Source organism: Pogona vitticeps, chromosome 1 (genome assembly GCF_051106095.1).
Source record: "Pogona vitticeps strain Pit_001003342236 chromosome 1, PviZW2.1, whole genome shotgun sequence".
NCBI lineage: Eukaryota > Metazoa > Chordata > Lepidosauria > Squamata > Agamidae > Pogona > Pogona vitticeps.
In genome coordinates, this window is record NC_135783.1 from 258,463,982 (window position 1) to 258,480,510 (window position 16,529).

General features: G+C 38.8%; 1 protein-coding gene across 2 annotated transcripts in view; it reads right to left on the bottom strand.

Annotated features, from left to right (window-relative positions):
* CARS1 (cysteinyl-tRNA synthetase 1) overlaps nt 1-16,529 on the bottom strand; it is a 48,664-nt gene that overhangs the window by 9,642 nt on the left and 22,493 nt on the right. For both annotated transcript variants that reach the window (XM_020788739.3, XM_020788738.3), the window contains 9 exons: nt 15,625-15,746; nt 15,413-15,525; nt 12,724-12,852; nt 10,751-10,880; nt 10,410-10,513; nt 9,100-9,197; nt 3,774-3,963; nt 1,808-1,876; nt 1,011-1,092 (listed from right to left, as the gene is read on the bottom strand). In XM_020788739.3, coding sequence (XP_020644398.3) covers nt 1,011-1,092; nt 1,808-1,876; nt 3,774-3,963; nt 9,100-9,197; nt 10,410-10,513; nt 10,751-10,880; nt 12,724-12,852; nt 15,413-15,525; nt 15,625-15,746 — 1,037 coding nt within the window. The remainder of the gene's footprint in view (nt 1-1,010; nt 1,093-1,807; nt 1,877-3,773; nt 3,964-9,099; nt 9,198-10,409; nt 10,514-10,750; nt 10,881-12,723; nt 12,853-15,412; nt 15,526-15,624; nt 15,747-16,529) is intronic.

Genomic DNA, 16,529 nt, shown 5'->3' on the forward strand with positions numbered 1-16,529 from the left:
CAAGTAGAAGTACAGTCTCCTGCACACCTTCAAAACCTAATCTGGAGCATTGGGAAGCCCCTCCAGAACACATTTCTGGGTGATCTGGAAGAGGATGAGTTCAGGGAAGAAAATCACTCTGCGTAAGAACCTACTGCAGCACAGCGCCCTGTTTTCTTCAACTGTACATGCAAGCCATGATTTAGTGAATATGAGTTCACTCAGCCAAGTGAGTGAATATTAACAAAATGTTCAGGAACAAAAAAAAATGTTTTGATATTCTTTGCCTCTAAGGAAGAAGGTGAAACTCAGTAACATTTCCTGACAAGCTTTTATTGGGGGTCATTTCCTTTCAATGCCACAGCCATCAAATTGTGTTGCAGATGGCAGGTACTCTTCTTTCACTGTGTGCTGTCAGCAGAACATTGAAAAAGTATACCAACTCCCAACTAAGAATGATAACTAGAAATGGGTGTATTTGTATACGGATATCCCCTCACAGGTGGCATTAACGAGGGTCCAGCCCCATGGGGCCGGACAGTCCACTCACCGATCCGCCACGGATGTGGACAGTGTGATTCTACCAACGGTTCTGCAGTGCACGATCCGCTTGCCACTCTTCAACCTTGCAGCCTCATGCCAGGAGTGTTGAGCGGATCGTACGCTGCACAGCTATTGGTAGAATCGCATCGTCCATGTCGGACCGGTGAGTGGACCGTCTGGCCATGGGGCTGGACCTTTGTTAACGCCACCTGTGTGGGGATATTTGTATTCCTATACAAATACCCCCATCTCTAATGATAACTGTTCTGTTCAGGGTTTCTAATACAATCTCATCGTGTACAATGGATAAAAGCAGTGTTTTAATATTCCACAGTTAAAGCCCCTCTGGTTAGAAAGCAAAAGAACTTGATCAACAATATGTATTTTGACTGAATGAAACGCTACAGTTCACATAATTTTTTACATTTCATAAAAGTACAACACATTTCTCTAGATTCTATTAGAAATAAATGTAAACCTAACTTTACCTTTCTTTTCTCTGGCAATTTGCCTTACACCTTCTCTGAACTCAGACAAAATTTGTAGATATGGCATTACAGTCGTTTCGAGCTGCAAAACAAAATATATGGTCAACTAACAGACTTAAATAATTTCCCACAAATTTCTGATAAGAACCGAATAGTAAGAGGATCTCTGTCAGGATTCAATGATCCCTAAAGTATAGATGGGAAAGGGTGAAGTAGAGCCACCACATTTAAGAACTATAATCCAAGGAAGAGGGAACACCATCATTCTTCGTCTTATTCCCACACCCACATATGATACTGCATACACCCACTGAAGTACCATTCCCCCATCTCAAATCTTACAACTACGGTCAATTAATGTGAGGCACTCTCTGTCAAAGAACTGAGAGAGACTGCAGAAAACTAGATTCCTATTTGAGATGTCACAGTATCCTTCTCCTTACTGTACCTGAATACCACTCCTGCTGGGGGTGGATGGGACTTCAGTTCTATTTCAACATCTGCAGCTATCTGCACCTGGATACTTCTAAAACATCTACCTATGCTAGTGCACTTTTAAAATCCAACCTCGCTATGATCACACTACAGGCCAGTTTCTTTATTATAGAGTTGGAAGCTCCCAAAACAGTCCCAGCAGTATTCTTGCATCCAAATATAATGAGAAATTTGGTCAGTTGCATGATAATTGATTCATAACAGTATGTTTAAAGGAACACATAAGGCTCTTCAACAGGTTATCCAGTTTTTCCAGAAGCTATGGAAAGAGTTCAAATTGTTACAGCGTGTTTTCTACTTACATTTATTTTTTGACCACTTCCTCCAACTGGGAAGCCAATAGACTCTTCACTTTCTATAGCACCAAAGATCTGTGTAAAGGAAAAACACATACCAGCAGCTATTTAACATGTCAACACAAAAGAAAACGTGAGCAATCCTCTTGTTTTCTTGCTCCAGGCAAATGTTGATTCTACACTAAGACTTGGATTCAGAACAATGGTCTCAAGACTGTTAGCACTGGTGTGTGAGGAGGACGTTCACCAGTTTCTCCTTTCCTCTCCAGCTTCCTTCCCATCTCTGCCGCAAAGCTGCTCCAGAGAGTCAGGGAGGCTTCTGGAACAGGATGCAGATGACACTGGAGATTACAAGGGAAACTCAGTGAAAAAAATCACCTCATGTGTACACATCTCATTCCCTTCTTCCTTCAACAAGGGCCTTCATTTGATCTCAGTCCCTTCCATCTGTAAAGGAATGCTTTGGGTCAAAAGTTAAATCCTAGACTGAAGAAGTATACAATCAGCACACGTTCAGTCAGCTTTTCTGGAATGCTAAGTGGATTTTTTTTTCTTGAAGTGAAAATGGAAAAGAATAATCAGTTCCTCAGAATTACAGGTTGGAGGAAGACAATTCTCATCCACATTTCTCAGGGAAAGCAAGAATCAAATCTACAACTGTACAAATGGTTCTGACTGACTTCCTGCCATGGTGGATAAAAATCAATGATTTTTAAAAAATCAAATAGATCTAAATCAAAATTTAAATCAAGATTTATATTTTAAAAAACATTATTTTATTTAAATAATAAAAACCCTTATTTTTTTAAAGATTTGAATCCAAACCACTCTGCTTCCTGCCACCTAAGCAGACTATGACTATTACATCAATCATTCAAATCATGCAAGTCTCCATCTGCAGAATTTGAAATGATGGTGCTCAGGCTCCAGTTTACCAGTTTACTAAGGATTTGAAGCAAGAGAAACTTATATTACCCTGTTTCTCTGAAAATAAGACCTAACCTGAAAATAAGCCCTAGTTTGATTTTTCAGGATGCTCGTAATATAAGCCCTACCCCCAAAATAAGCCCCAGTTAAATGAAACCCTGCCCTCCACCATTGTGCGGCAACCAGATGACATGACTGTATTTGAATAAATGTAGATTGTTGTACATGACAAACAAAAACAAAAAACATCCCCTGAAAATAAGGCCTAATTTGTTTTTTTGAGCAAAAATTAATATAAGATCCTGTCTTATTTTTGGGGAAACACAGTAGTCAACAAATGAGAATAACTAGCTCAATGTTCTCCCCTGGGTTTCATATCTCAGAGGAAACTAGAACCTAGACCTACCAAGTCCCATTCCAACACTCTTAAGCAATACTGGTGCACTGGTGAACCCTCTGTACTTCTAGAATGCAGATTCTACCCAATAATTTTGATTGCACCTCCAGCCTATGATAGGCATTCACCTCACTTGGAGATGCAATTAAGGATGATTGAGGAAGTGTGTATTCTAGAAATATACATTATGCTCCAATGTACCAGCAGTGATTAAGAGTGCTGGACTGGGACTTGGGAGGTCCAGGTTCGTATCACTGAGACACGAAACCCAAGGAAGGACATTGGACCAGTTATTCTCATTCAGGCTGACCTACCTCAAGGGCTTCTTGTGGGGATTGTGTGTGGACGATCGCTGTACACATCACACCTTGAGTTGACTGGGGGAAAGGTAGGATATAAACTGCATGATAATCCTCCTTCTCCAACATTTCTATCATATCCCATATAGCAGAGCAAGATGATCCCAAAAGGTCTTCTCCAGAAACAGAACATTCACAACATGATTCTGTTGCATAAAACATTTTCTTTTTTCTAATTTGTATTAATTCTACAAGTTTGCTATAAGAGCAATGAACATACTGACTAATCTCTATATATTCAGAAAATAATGCATCCTGGTTTTCAAAAGCTATGTTCACAAGCATGTACCTTGAACATCTGTGTCAGATAGATGCTTATAGTTTCTAGCAGCAATCTGTTTGGCATTTGCCTAGTGGTCTTCTTTGCAGCAATATAGGAATTGCAGTGACTGACCAATGACCGCATTTCTTCCAAGACTGTTCGTGTATCGATGTTGTCACATAATGCTTCATGCACTGCTACCTTCTTGTCATAAAAACTAGCAAAAAAGGGGTGGGGCAGAGAGATCCAAGACAAAAATGTTATTTACACTTAACGCTAATCCACTCTGGCTGCAGTTTTTTAAAAAAATTCTATAAAGAAAACTCAAGGAATCCTCCAAAACGATCTCTCTAGATTGGGGGAAATGCCATTAACACAGCAAGTAACACAGCATAAAACTCTGAAAAGTGTCGCACACAGGAGTATTGAAATATTCCTAACTTCACATACAGAATGATGCAGCCTGAGCTAGTGATTACAAAACAAGAGGGAGGATTTAGGAGAGGTGGTCATGGCAGTTCAATGAAAGTGCTGATCCACAGCACAGCCTGGAATGAAAAAGGTAAACTCTGTGTTAAGGGACATCAAAGAGGGATTGAGAAGAAGGCTACCAATATTTTAGAGGCTGGATAGCTCAGGGAGATGGGTAGCTGGTTGCAGAGCCAGCAATTGGGGCTGAACATGCTGCAGCTTTTGGGACTCAACTGAAGCTTTTTATTCCATGACATCCAGAACTGCCCACCCCCCAAAAAAACTGTATTTGTTCCTTGAAAGGCTTTTTGCATTGCAAAAAAAACCCCACCATAAATAAATAAAAAATAAACCACAAAAAACCCATCCCAAGAAATAAAATAAGGATAAGGATGTGCATCGTATTCAGCTGAAGTACAAATCAAATAGGAGGTATTTGCATGTTTCTGTGGTAACCACAGGATAGACTGGAGTAGTCAAGGAATGAAACAGCACCCTTCTCCTGCATGGACCATTCATCTTAAATTAAGCATTCTTTGAATTTAAAATGTTAAAAATAAAAAAAGAGGTGCCATAATTAAAGTGGGAAAAGGAAATCCACAGTAAATAGTTTCCAATCCACTTATTCATAAACAATTGGTTTTTGGTTTTACACAATGGAAGAACAGAGGAAGTTATCTCCTCTCTGCAGTGGTACAGCATGGCTTTCTAATGAGACTTCTGATTTGAGTCAATTTTATCAGTACAGGTGGCAGTATTTCTTATTACACTCCAATATACCAAGGATTGCAGTTTAATTTCTTTGCAATACCACATTGTATTTGAAAAAAGGTTAAAAACTTGAAAGTAGCTTCTGAGGGGAAAGAAAGACATCAAAGAACTTGTCAAGTGAAAGAAAGGCAAAGAGATATCAATCACAGTAGGCAATGAAGCATGAGGAGAAACTGTTAGCAGAGGAGATTACAACAGAAGAAACTATTGTCAAAAAATAAAAGTACAAGTCTGTAAAATCACGCACAAAGATGACTGGTAATGGCAGTAAAAAACTAAAAATACTCTAAATATTCTACAGGTCACATTGTACAACAGAGAATGTACAGAGAATTAACAGCACTACCTCATTATACTGATCTTTGGAGGAGAAAGGTGGGGTAAAAATATTTTAAATAAATAAATAATAAATACTGATAAAGGTCGCACTCTTCTGGGTTAACTAAACTACAAAATATTCTGGAAGAATTCCTACAGCTGTTCAGAGACAGATCTAAACTATGTTCCAGAATGAGCAAAATAAACTGCAGCAAATATTGGGCTTACACATTTCCCTAAATTTCTGGAAAAGCTGCAAGAAAAAAATTAGAAAGTTCCACTTCAGATGAACTATGATGAAACAAATCGTCTTGAACTGTAAACTATAATTACCCTTGACTATGATTTATGAAAGTAAACCAACTTCATAAAATTATGGTTCAAAGTTAGACCATTTCCACTCAGTATAGTTAAACCAATGAACTTTCAGAAAATGTGCTAAAGCGTGGTTAATCTCAGTTTTGGCAACACTAGAAGAAGGACAGTGCTGTGAGCCTAGTGGAAGGATAACTTGTTTCCATTATAATAAACAGTTTGACATCCAAACATCAGAATACACAAGAGTAGCCAACATTTTGAGTGGCAAATACATTGTGTGTGTTTAGTCGTTTAGTCGTGTCCGACTCTTCGTGACCCCATGGACCAGAGCACGCCAGGCCCTCCTGTCTTCTACTGCCTCCCGGAGTTGTGTCAGGTTCATGTTGGTTGCTTCGCAGACACTGTCTAGCCATCTCATCCTCGGTCGTCCCCTTCTCCTCTTGCCATCACACCTTCCTAACATCAAGGTTTTTTCCAAGGACTCTTTTCTTCTCATGAGATGGCCAAAGTACTGGAGCCTCAGCTTCAGGATCTGTCCTTCAAGTGAGCATTCAGGGTTGATTTCCTTTAGAACTGATAGGTTTGTTCTCCTTGCAGTCCAGGGGATTCTCAAGAGCCTCCTCCAGCACCACAATTCAAAGGCATCAATTCTTCGGCGGTCTGCTTTCTTTATGGTCCAGCTCTCACTTCCATACATCACGACAGGAAAAACCATAGCTTTGACTATTCGGACTTTTGTTGGCAAGGTGATGTCTCTGCTTTTCAAGATGCTGTCAAGATTTGTCATCGCTTTCCTCCCAAGAAGAAGGCGCCTTTTAATTTCAGGGCTGCTGTCTCCATCTGCAGTGATCATGGAGCCCAGGAAGATAAAATTTGACACTGCCTCCATATCTTCCCCTTCTATTTCCCAGGAGGTGATGGGACCAGTGGCCATGATCTTAGTTTTTTTGATGTTGAGTTTCAGACCGTTTTTTGCACTCTCCTCTTTCACTCTTATTACAAGGTTCTTTAATTCCTCCTCACTTTCTGCCATCAGAGTGGTATCATCTGCATATCGGAGGTTGTTGATATTTCTTCCGGCAATCTTAATTCCGGCTTGGGTTTCTTCCAGTCCAGCCTTCCGCATGATGTATTCTGCATATAAGTTAAATAAGCTGGGGGACAATATACAGCCTTGCCGTACTCCTTTCCCAATTTTGAACCACTCAGTTGTTCCATGACCAGTTCTAACTGTTGCTTCCTGTCCCACATATAGGTTTCTCAGGAGATGGATAAGGTGGTCAGGCACTCCCATTTCTTTAAGAACTTGCCATAGTTTGCTGTGGTCCACACAGTCAAAGGCTTTCGCATAGTCAATGAAGCAGAAGTAGATATTTTTCTGGAACTCTCTGGCTTTCTCCATAATCCAGCGCAAGTTAGCAATTTGGTCTCGAGTTCCTCTGCCTCTGCCTCCTCTGCCTCCTTCATGGATTGCTGCCTTGTCGTGGCGAAGGGGCTTGAGTAACTCAGAGAAGCTATGGGCTATGCCGTGCAGGGACACCCAAGACGGACAGGACATAGTGGAGAGTTCCGACTAAACGCAATCCACCTGGAGTAGGAAATGGCAAGCCACTCCAGTATCTTTGCCAAGAACGCCCCATGATCAGAAACAAAAGGCAAATACATTACTATTGCAAAATCTAAGTTCCGCTGCAAGACATAAGCCAGTGTTACATAGTTAGACAGATTGCACGATTCCCAATCCTGAGAAGTTCAGCTTCTGTTTTTAAAAATAGGGGCCACACTTTTAACCCCTGCAAAACCATACTTGAGAAATATTTGGTTAACACAGAGTGAACTATCAGAAGCTGGAGGAGTTCCAGCAGTCATGGGCAAGGCTTCAGCGCTTTCCAGAGCTCTCTTTGCCAGTGGCACAAGAAACTGTGCAGAATAAGCTTATTTATGTAAAGCTATTTAGTTTTAATTTATATTAGCACACGCTGGAATATGTGAATACAAATACATGTCACACTTCAGCACAGACTGAAGTCTGTGTATCTAAGTTTCTACCAACCTATCAAGGAGAATTTGTAAAATTCACATTTTGGACTCATCCTCTTCAGCAGGGACATATTGGCTGGAGAATTCTAAGAGCTGTAATTCAATAATCTCTTTTCAAGTGCTGAAAAAAGGCAACAGTTTTTTGGGATAAGAAGGGAGTTCTGCTGGTGGACTACCTCCAACAGGGTTCAACCATCAATGCAAAAGATTACTGTGCTTTATTGCCAAAGTTGTGAGAAAAAAAAATCAAGGAAAAACGTTGAGGAAAGCTCTCCAAAGGTGTCATCCTGTTGCATGACAACACCTTGTCACACACTGCAGGTGAAACAGTGACAAAAATGACCTCCTTAGGCTTTCAAGTGATGCCCCATCCACCCTATTCTCCCAACCTGGCTCCTTCTGACTATTATCTGTTCCCCAAACTCAAAACACATCTAAAGGGACAATAATTTGGGAGTGTTATGGAGGCAACTAATGCTGCAAATGAGTGGTTACACCAGCAGTCGGAAGAATTTTATTTGCAGGGACTTAAGATGTCACAAGTGCACTGACTTCCTGGGGGAATATGTAGAATAGTGTGGCAATTACAGCTTTCTGGCTCAGTTTTTCCTGGGAAAGGCTCAATACTTATCAGCACCCCCTTGTATTATGCATGTTTTGGTTTGGATACTTCTGGGACATGACCACCCTTCTCTTTCCTTCTGCAATGCTAATATAGCTAGTTATAGCCGTAGAGTTATTCCTTGAAACATTTGTTGCCCCTCCAACAGCAGGAAGCCAATTCCTGCTGATGTTTGTGCCAGGAAAGAGGGAGCATACGGTATGTGTGGAAGGTTGCCCTACTTCAATATAAACAATGGTCATGGGTCTCTTGAGTCCTTCATTTGTATGAATATTCTTCCTTTGTTTCTTTCAGCTTTTAACATTAAAAAGGACAGGATGGGAAATACAAGAAGCTGGAATTTGTCATTCCAATTGGGAGGAGAGTTGCTATCTTGCTTAGTTTACATAGCTCCTGCTTCATTTTTTCCTCCCTATTTAATGAAGTTATGTCCATAAATAAGGAAGGTATCTGTATCTTTTAAATTAATTTTGATTACCTTTTGTTGTCTTGAGTACAGGACAGGAAAAGAAGAGATGTATTAAATGACCATAATGTAGGAGAACATGACAATATAAGGAAAATATAAACAGATCAGAAAAGTGGCAATGATAAGAAGTCATGCAAAAGTATTTAGCATATGCACCACAAGTCACTATGGTGCTTTGTGATTTAGTAAGGAAATAAGATTCAAGAGGGAAATGTTGTAGAAATGTAATATTATTAGGACCCTGTCTGCACCAGAGGGAAATGCCAGTTTGAAAAATGGGATCCAATGCCATTCGTGAAGAAACAAAAAGCAGAAAAGAATAGCAAAACTGGTTTCTCACTCACCTTTTATTCAGCTCTATTTCCTGGTTTTCCCATTTTTCAAACTGGCCTGTCACATCGGCAGGAGTCCGAAGGATGTCCTTCACATTTAAAAAGAACTCCTAAAGGGGGAGAGAAAGAGCCCACAGTCTGAAGTTCTTCTGTTGAAAAGCATATCATCCTGTTTGCAGTATTCATATCAGACTCACTTCTGGTCTAGAACAGGTTCTACCCACTATCTGCCAAGAAAGGCTAGCTTCTTACCTGATGTCAAACAGTCTTTTTATTTAAGCTGTGCCTTGGCATAACATGATATGATGTATTAACAAAACTGCTATTGAAGGTTATATTTAACCGAAAACAAAACTTACCAGCAAAAATAGCATTCTTCATTTATGTATATAGGTAACTGTTTTATGTCCTATATTCTTCCCTATCATGTATTAAAATCCAAAGAATAATTTGTATATGCATATTTCCAGGAAATAGATATTTAATTTTTTCTCTTATTCATTAGTTTGCTGTGAATCATTTCTAGATTATTGATGATATCCTGTACACATTGCCGCTCTTACGTGTTGAAAAACAGCCATGACAATTGCTTTTTGTTCCTTCGTTTGTTATTGTTTTGATTTATATACTGCCCCATAATGCTAGAGCACTCTCAGGGTAGTTTAAAACATAATTATGCAAACAACCACTTGGCCCTCAGTGAGCTGGGTACTCATTTCACTGACCTCAGATGGAAGGCTGAGTCAACTTAAGTGGCTACCTAATGTATTGGGATCAAACTCAGGTCTGAGTGGAGGCTTGAGTGCAGTACTGCAGTTTAACCACCGCACCACAAGGCTCATTTTTGGGTGAAAAATAGTTAACTGATTAAAAGTAGCTAACATATGAAAAAAGGAGTCAGCTTCTGGAATTTTCCCTTGCATAATGTCACTTTGTAAATGGTAGCGAGCACAAGAATGGATCTTGCAGAGCAGATCAGCTTGATCGCTGCCACTAGTGTTGTCAACATTCAGAGTAAGCCCTTTGCTATTTAAAGCTTGGCATCCTTTCTCCCGCTGGCAAGGCGACCATGACACTTTGCAGCAATATCAGGCCATTTACTGCCATTTTGAATTGTGGATATAGATGCACAATATCCCATATTCATAAAATGAAGGTTTTTTTTAAATAATTGAATCAAATTTATGACAAACAAAAAATGGCTCAGCTTTATTTATGTATACAGCCTATTGCATAAACAGCAAAAAAGAACACCTGGCAATTTTTAACAATATGTTTCAGTATCTATACAGCAGAAAAATGTACAAAGAGGGTTAACTTACATTCATGAATTTCTCATACTGAATAGCAGACTCCATGGTATTGCTTGAATAGTCCAATGTATCCTTCCAAGAATGCATAAGAAAAGCCAGCCGTAACTGTCGAGCTGTTGAGAGTTTTTTGAAAGTAGAGAAGTACACAAAATATACAACTGCTATACAAACTAAACAGCTGACTACAATATATAAGTCTCTTGATTGCAAACTCCCCAGTTTTTATAGAAAGCAAACTACAGTAACTCAATCAGATAAGTGACTAGCTTCCTTCTGATCAGTTCTCCTAAAAAATGAATTATTTAAAAATTACTGGAGAGCATTTTCCCCTAATAAGATGAAGGTTTTACCTGTATGCTTTTTCAGGGCATCTTTTATTGTAATAAAGTTTTTCAAAGATTTGGACATTTTACAACCAGCAATCGTTAAGTGCCCCGTGTGCAGGAAGTAGCGAACCCAATGGTCATTTTCAAAGTATGCCTATAAGATACACAGGGAAAGACCACATAAGCTGGAATATGAATGCCTTCTAGATATAAAGAATGCAAAGAAAAAGGACTCTCCAATGCAATTCTCTCTTTCATGCACATTCCTGTGCTCAGTGGTTAACATCCTGTTGTGCAGCTCTGTGTGTGCAATGGTGATGATGTCATCAAGCAGTGGCAAATGTCCACTGGTTAAAGATTACCTTTGGAAACTGCAGGGTGCTTGTGAGTCCACTGCATTGTGTACAAATTGTATGCCCCTCCAGTTCACCTTTACTCAGTGGCAACCTGCCACTGGTGATGTCATCATATCCACTGGGTACGCAGATTCCAACCACCAAGAGAGCACTGATTTTATTCTTTGTGAGGTTAGATAAAATGTCTACTATTACACATGTTGTGATTATGGGCCCTTAAATTAGCATCTTCCAGATTCTGGATATCAAGAACACTTTTTAAAAATAAAAATTGGAGAATTAGAAACATATTTTACTAAATTAAAAAGCTGCAATTTTTTTTTGTCCCATTTATAACCTGTCTTTTCTCCTATGAGCCTAAAGCAATGCACAAAATAGCCATTCTACTTCAAGGCCAAAGGTTGATTTGAATTCAAATATCAAGAGTTTTGAATCCCAGGAAACATAAAACCCCTGCATTTAGTTATCATTTTCTACATTTAGTGATGCAAATACAAGACAGAATTTGTTCCATTCTTGTTCTGTGCAAGACTGGGCAGGATAAAAATATCAAAAGAACAGCTTCTTAGAGACACTTATAAATGTAACCTCCTTTCCAATGCCACCTATTCCTATATGTAAATGGAACTTAAACTTTCTCAAGACTAATTTAAGCATATGCACTTAATGCATGAACACTAATCAACAAAATACACAATGGTTTACAACTATCCTTCAAACAAACCCTTTTCAACCTGTGATTTCCAAATTTCCTGGATAGACCAGCAAGCACAAGGCATAATTTACTGAATACCAGTGCAAACTATGCTTGCTTATAAGCAGGAAGGAGTGTGCAAAGGAAACGAGACTTGCAACAAACAATTTAGTGAAAAAATCACTATTTATGAAGGGATAAAGGGGTTATACACCCTAGATCACACCAAACACTAAACTGTATTTGGCCATTACCTCCAAACTGTTCAGATATCACATCAAGTCACACTAAAAGGAGTTTAACTGTAACTTGACATGATATCTGAATTGACACACCATGCTCTAAAATTAGGCAGCAAAACAGAATCAGATACCAAATTCTGAAATAGGTTCACAAGGCATGGTTTGTTCTGTTTGGATTCATCATAATGTCTGAACTGACAGATTGTAGCTTCAGCCATGACTTGGTTCTACAGATTTCTGTACTTCCGAATGTTGCTAAGAAGCAACGCTCTTAAAAGCAGAACATGCTTCTAAGCCATGGTATGCCTGTACATCTAACAGCTTAAATCCCTGTACTAATATAAAGCTCCTACATATAAATGCGGGTTCTAAGCTATGGACATTGGAAATCATGACTGTGTATGAACTGTGTCAGAATTTTAAATCTGAGATGTAAAAGGAGAAATATATTCACCTGAAAAGCATTTCTGTTAATTATTATAAAAACATAGAATTATCTATCCTATTACTTCAAATTGCCCAGAAACAACACACTTATTTTCACATATTTTGCACAATGGGTGATATTTTCTTGTTAAAAGCTAATATGCTGTAGCTACATAATCAGAAGGTTTCTTTAAACACTCTCTGCTCCTTTAAAAGTGAATGGCACAGATAAGTAAATAGAGAGCTCATTGGCAGGAATTGCAATACTTCATTACCTACCTCAGACTGTGCTAACTCATTGTCATGGTGAGGGAATCGAAGATCAAAGCCTCCGCCATGAATGTCCATTGACTCTCCTAGAAGGGATCCAGCCATTGCAGAACATTCAATATGCCAGCCTGGACGGCCCTATTTAAAATCAAAACACAGTATTCACTATGCTAATCTGTGTTTTTCAACTGTTTATTATTACATGTTTATAGTAATTATGTTCACTAACAAGATTCAAGATTATAAGGAAATTCTTATATGTAGAACTTGCATCTTATGACTTAAAATTGATTGTTATGCTTCCGATGTGTTTCACTTTGGGTACTGCTTGCCTTAGCCTGATAGGATCAGTCTACTCAAAAGTTATTTTATTAAAACTACAGTAACAACTTGGGTGGAATGAAATGATCTGCATGTTTACCAAAACTCATCAAAAGTTTTTGAAAAGAAAAAAAAAGACTGTTTGATTCAAGCTTTTTGAAAAAGTCAATGATAACTTTTTCTAAAGTCATCACTATAGAAGACGGTATTCATTAAAAATACATTTTCATGATATTTTCAGGATAATTGGTTGCATTCTCTCCCAGGTTTTCATATCAACATTTCTATTCCCTTAATAAAGAGAGGGCCTTCCTAAAAATGACTAAAATATGCTATTTGATTTTCAAGTAGGTGTTTGTGCACAAGTGTATTTTCATTGTTATATGTAATCAAGTAACTTCCAACCTGTGATGACCATATCAATTTGTAAAGTGATCTCTGTTCAGCTATTATAAACTCAAGGCTGTGGCTTGCCTCATTGAGTCATTCCATCTCATACTTGATTTTTCTCTTTTCCCAGCAAGTCTTTTCCTATAAAGATATACCCACATTTAGTCATTTTTTGTTTCTGGACAGAGTTCATGCTTGATTTGAAGAGAACCCACTTATTTGTCTTTCTGGTGGTCCTTGATATCTATAAATCTCTCTTTCAATACTGCATTTTGAATTAATAATCTTTTCCCCTGTGAATCTTCTTCAGTCAAGCTTTCACATTCATACATAACAATCAGGAATGCCACTGCACTGATGAACCTGGTGTTGGTCTCCAGTGACACATCCTTATTCTTAAGGTTATTTTGTAGTGCCTTCATAGTTGCTCTTTCAAGTCAGTCTTCTGATTTCTTGCCTGCCACTTTTATCTGGACTGATGATTGAATCAGGGTAAAGAAAAAATTTAACATTTCTCACATCTTCATTGTCAACATTAAAGTTTTGTAATTCTTCTGCAGTCATGACCTTTGTCTTACCATTCAACTTCAATCCTTCTTTTGCACTCTCATTTTTTATATTCATCAAGTCATTTCAAGTCATTGTTGCCTTCTGGTAATAACAGTGTTATCTGCATCTTCAATTATTACTGTTTCTTCCATCAATTTTCACTCCTCCATCTGCTTTCAGTCCAGCTTTCCATATGATATTTTCTGTAGACAGATTGAGCGCAGAGAGAGATAAAATACACCTGTGGGAAACCATGCTGTTTCTCTCTATTTATCCTAAGAGTAGCCTCTTGTCCAAAATATAGATTACACATTATGAAAATCAAATTTTTGGCACATCTGTTTCTTTTTAAATGATCCATGCAATCAAAAGCTTCATTGTAATAAGTAAAGCACAAACTGATTTTCTTCTCAAATTCTTTGGCATACTCCAGTAGTCATATATTTGCAAAATGATCTCTGATGCTTCTTTCTTTCCCGTTGAACATCAGGCACTTCTTGCTCCACAGATGGGAAAAAAAATTCTGTTGCACAATCTGGAGCATCACACTGCTTGCATGATAAATCAATGCAACAGTCCTGTAGCTATTATATCCTTTGCCATCACCCTTCTTGTAGTTTGAAATGTATATTGCCCATGTCACAAATGCTTTTGTTCTCCATATTTGTTGTCAAGTTTTCATCTTTTTTTTTTTTGTAGATTCAGTCTTTTTAGGTCAAAATAGTTATTGTGGTATTCCATCTACTCCTCATGATCTGTGAACAGGTTTCACTTCACTTGCCAGAACTGGCAAACTTTTAGTCGCAAGATGTACGTATACTTGGAATGCAAATTTTTGTTTGACTCAGCCTCACAGATAAGGATGACTCATGCTCACAGGTAAAGATGAGAAACTGCAAAATTTCTTTTCTCGCCAGCACTTTTTTTTTCGTGGCACTATCAACAGAAGTTATCATACTGGGGAGAAAGAATTGCACAAAACTCCAATGGCTGTCCCTTTGTTGCATGGCCTTTCAACAATGAAGAGCACCAGACTGTGCCTGGGAATTCTTCTACACTTGCTGCATGTGAATATACCGTATATCTTGAAGGAAAAGATACATCTATATGTACGTGTCTGCATCTAAACACCCAAACATATTAACCTAAACTACAGCAACACTGCCAGTTGCCTCTAGATATATAAGGAGTGGACAACTTCCTAGGGTGAGAGAGGGAAAGTTATTGTTCATCTATACTCTCCCACACACAACCAGTAGTGGCTTGGATCAAAAGATCTTGATTCCACTCCCTCTCCAGACTTTAACCTCCAAATCACTGGACCCACTGGAGGGAGATTCTAAATTGATTTCTAAATGGGCACAAGGGAGTGCAGATCAAATGGGAAATGAATTCTCCCCATCCCATTTCAGCTAAAATGTTATTTGCAGCTTGTCACCTTCCCCCATGGAGAATTCCATGAAGGCTCTCCTGGTTTGGAGGATTTCCACAAAGCAAAGTCATTGGGAGAATGCTTCTCACTTAAACGATCTGCCGAGACGCTCAAGTCACCTGTGAAAGACAAGAAGAAAAACTTTTAATATTCAGAAACCTTATCAAAATTGTAGCTTGTTCAATCATTAGAAAGCTGCTGATTGACAGACAAATTACCTTCACCCTCCTGAAGTGCTTTCTCATCCCCCACAGCTTCAGGAACCAGCTTAGCATAGGAGTGCTTTTCAGAGGCATCAAATTTTATTGTGTCAAAATAGACAGATCCATTGGACACATAACTAGAAGACAGAAAACATAGTATTGCCTGAAGTTCCATTAGTATCAAAACAGTGTCTCAAGATTGTCACTGTATTTAAATTGTCTTGTACTTGAAGAAGAGTTTCTCCCATTCTTTTCTTCAGTAAGATTACAAACTGATGATTGGATAGGATTCTTGGAGGTGAATGCCACTGCATGTGTGCTAGACCTTTGCCCTTCCTGGCTTATGAAGCAGCCAGAGAGGTAATGTCCAAATATGAGTGGTGAATGTCTCCTTGTGGCAGGGTAGGATCTAGCATGTTTAAATGAGGCAGTAATAAGATCATTACTGAAAAAGCCCTCCCTGGAACCCACTTTATTAAACAACTATTGGCCAGACTAAAATATCCAATTTCTGGGCAAGGCACACTATCTATACACCAACATTAATCTGGTTTCAGGTCTCACTATAAAGCTCTACATGGCTTGGGTCCAGGCTAACTAAAAACCATATCTCATATAAGTCTTCTCAGCAGAAGGAGGCCCTTCTCTCAGTCCCACTGCCAGCACGGGCATGATTGATGGGGACACAAGAGAGGGCCTGCTCCTGAATTATGGAATGCCCTCCCTTGGGAGGTCAGGTTGGCTCCCTCCCTGTTATCTTTCTGCCAACAGCTGAAGACCCACCTTTTCAGGCAGGCTTTTAACCATCATAATTGAGCCCCCAAACACCATTTTTAGTTAAGATAGCTCTTAACATATTACCCATTTTTAATTATTCAATTGTATGTTAACCAGTCTAATTGTTTTTAAAGTATACTTTA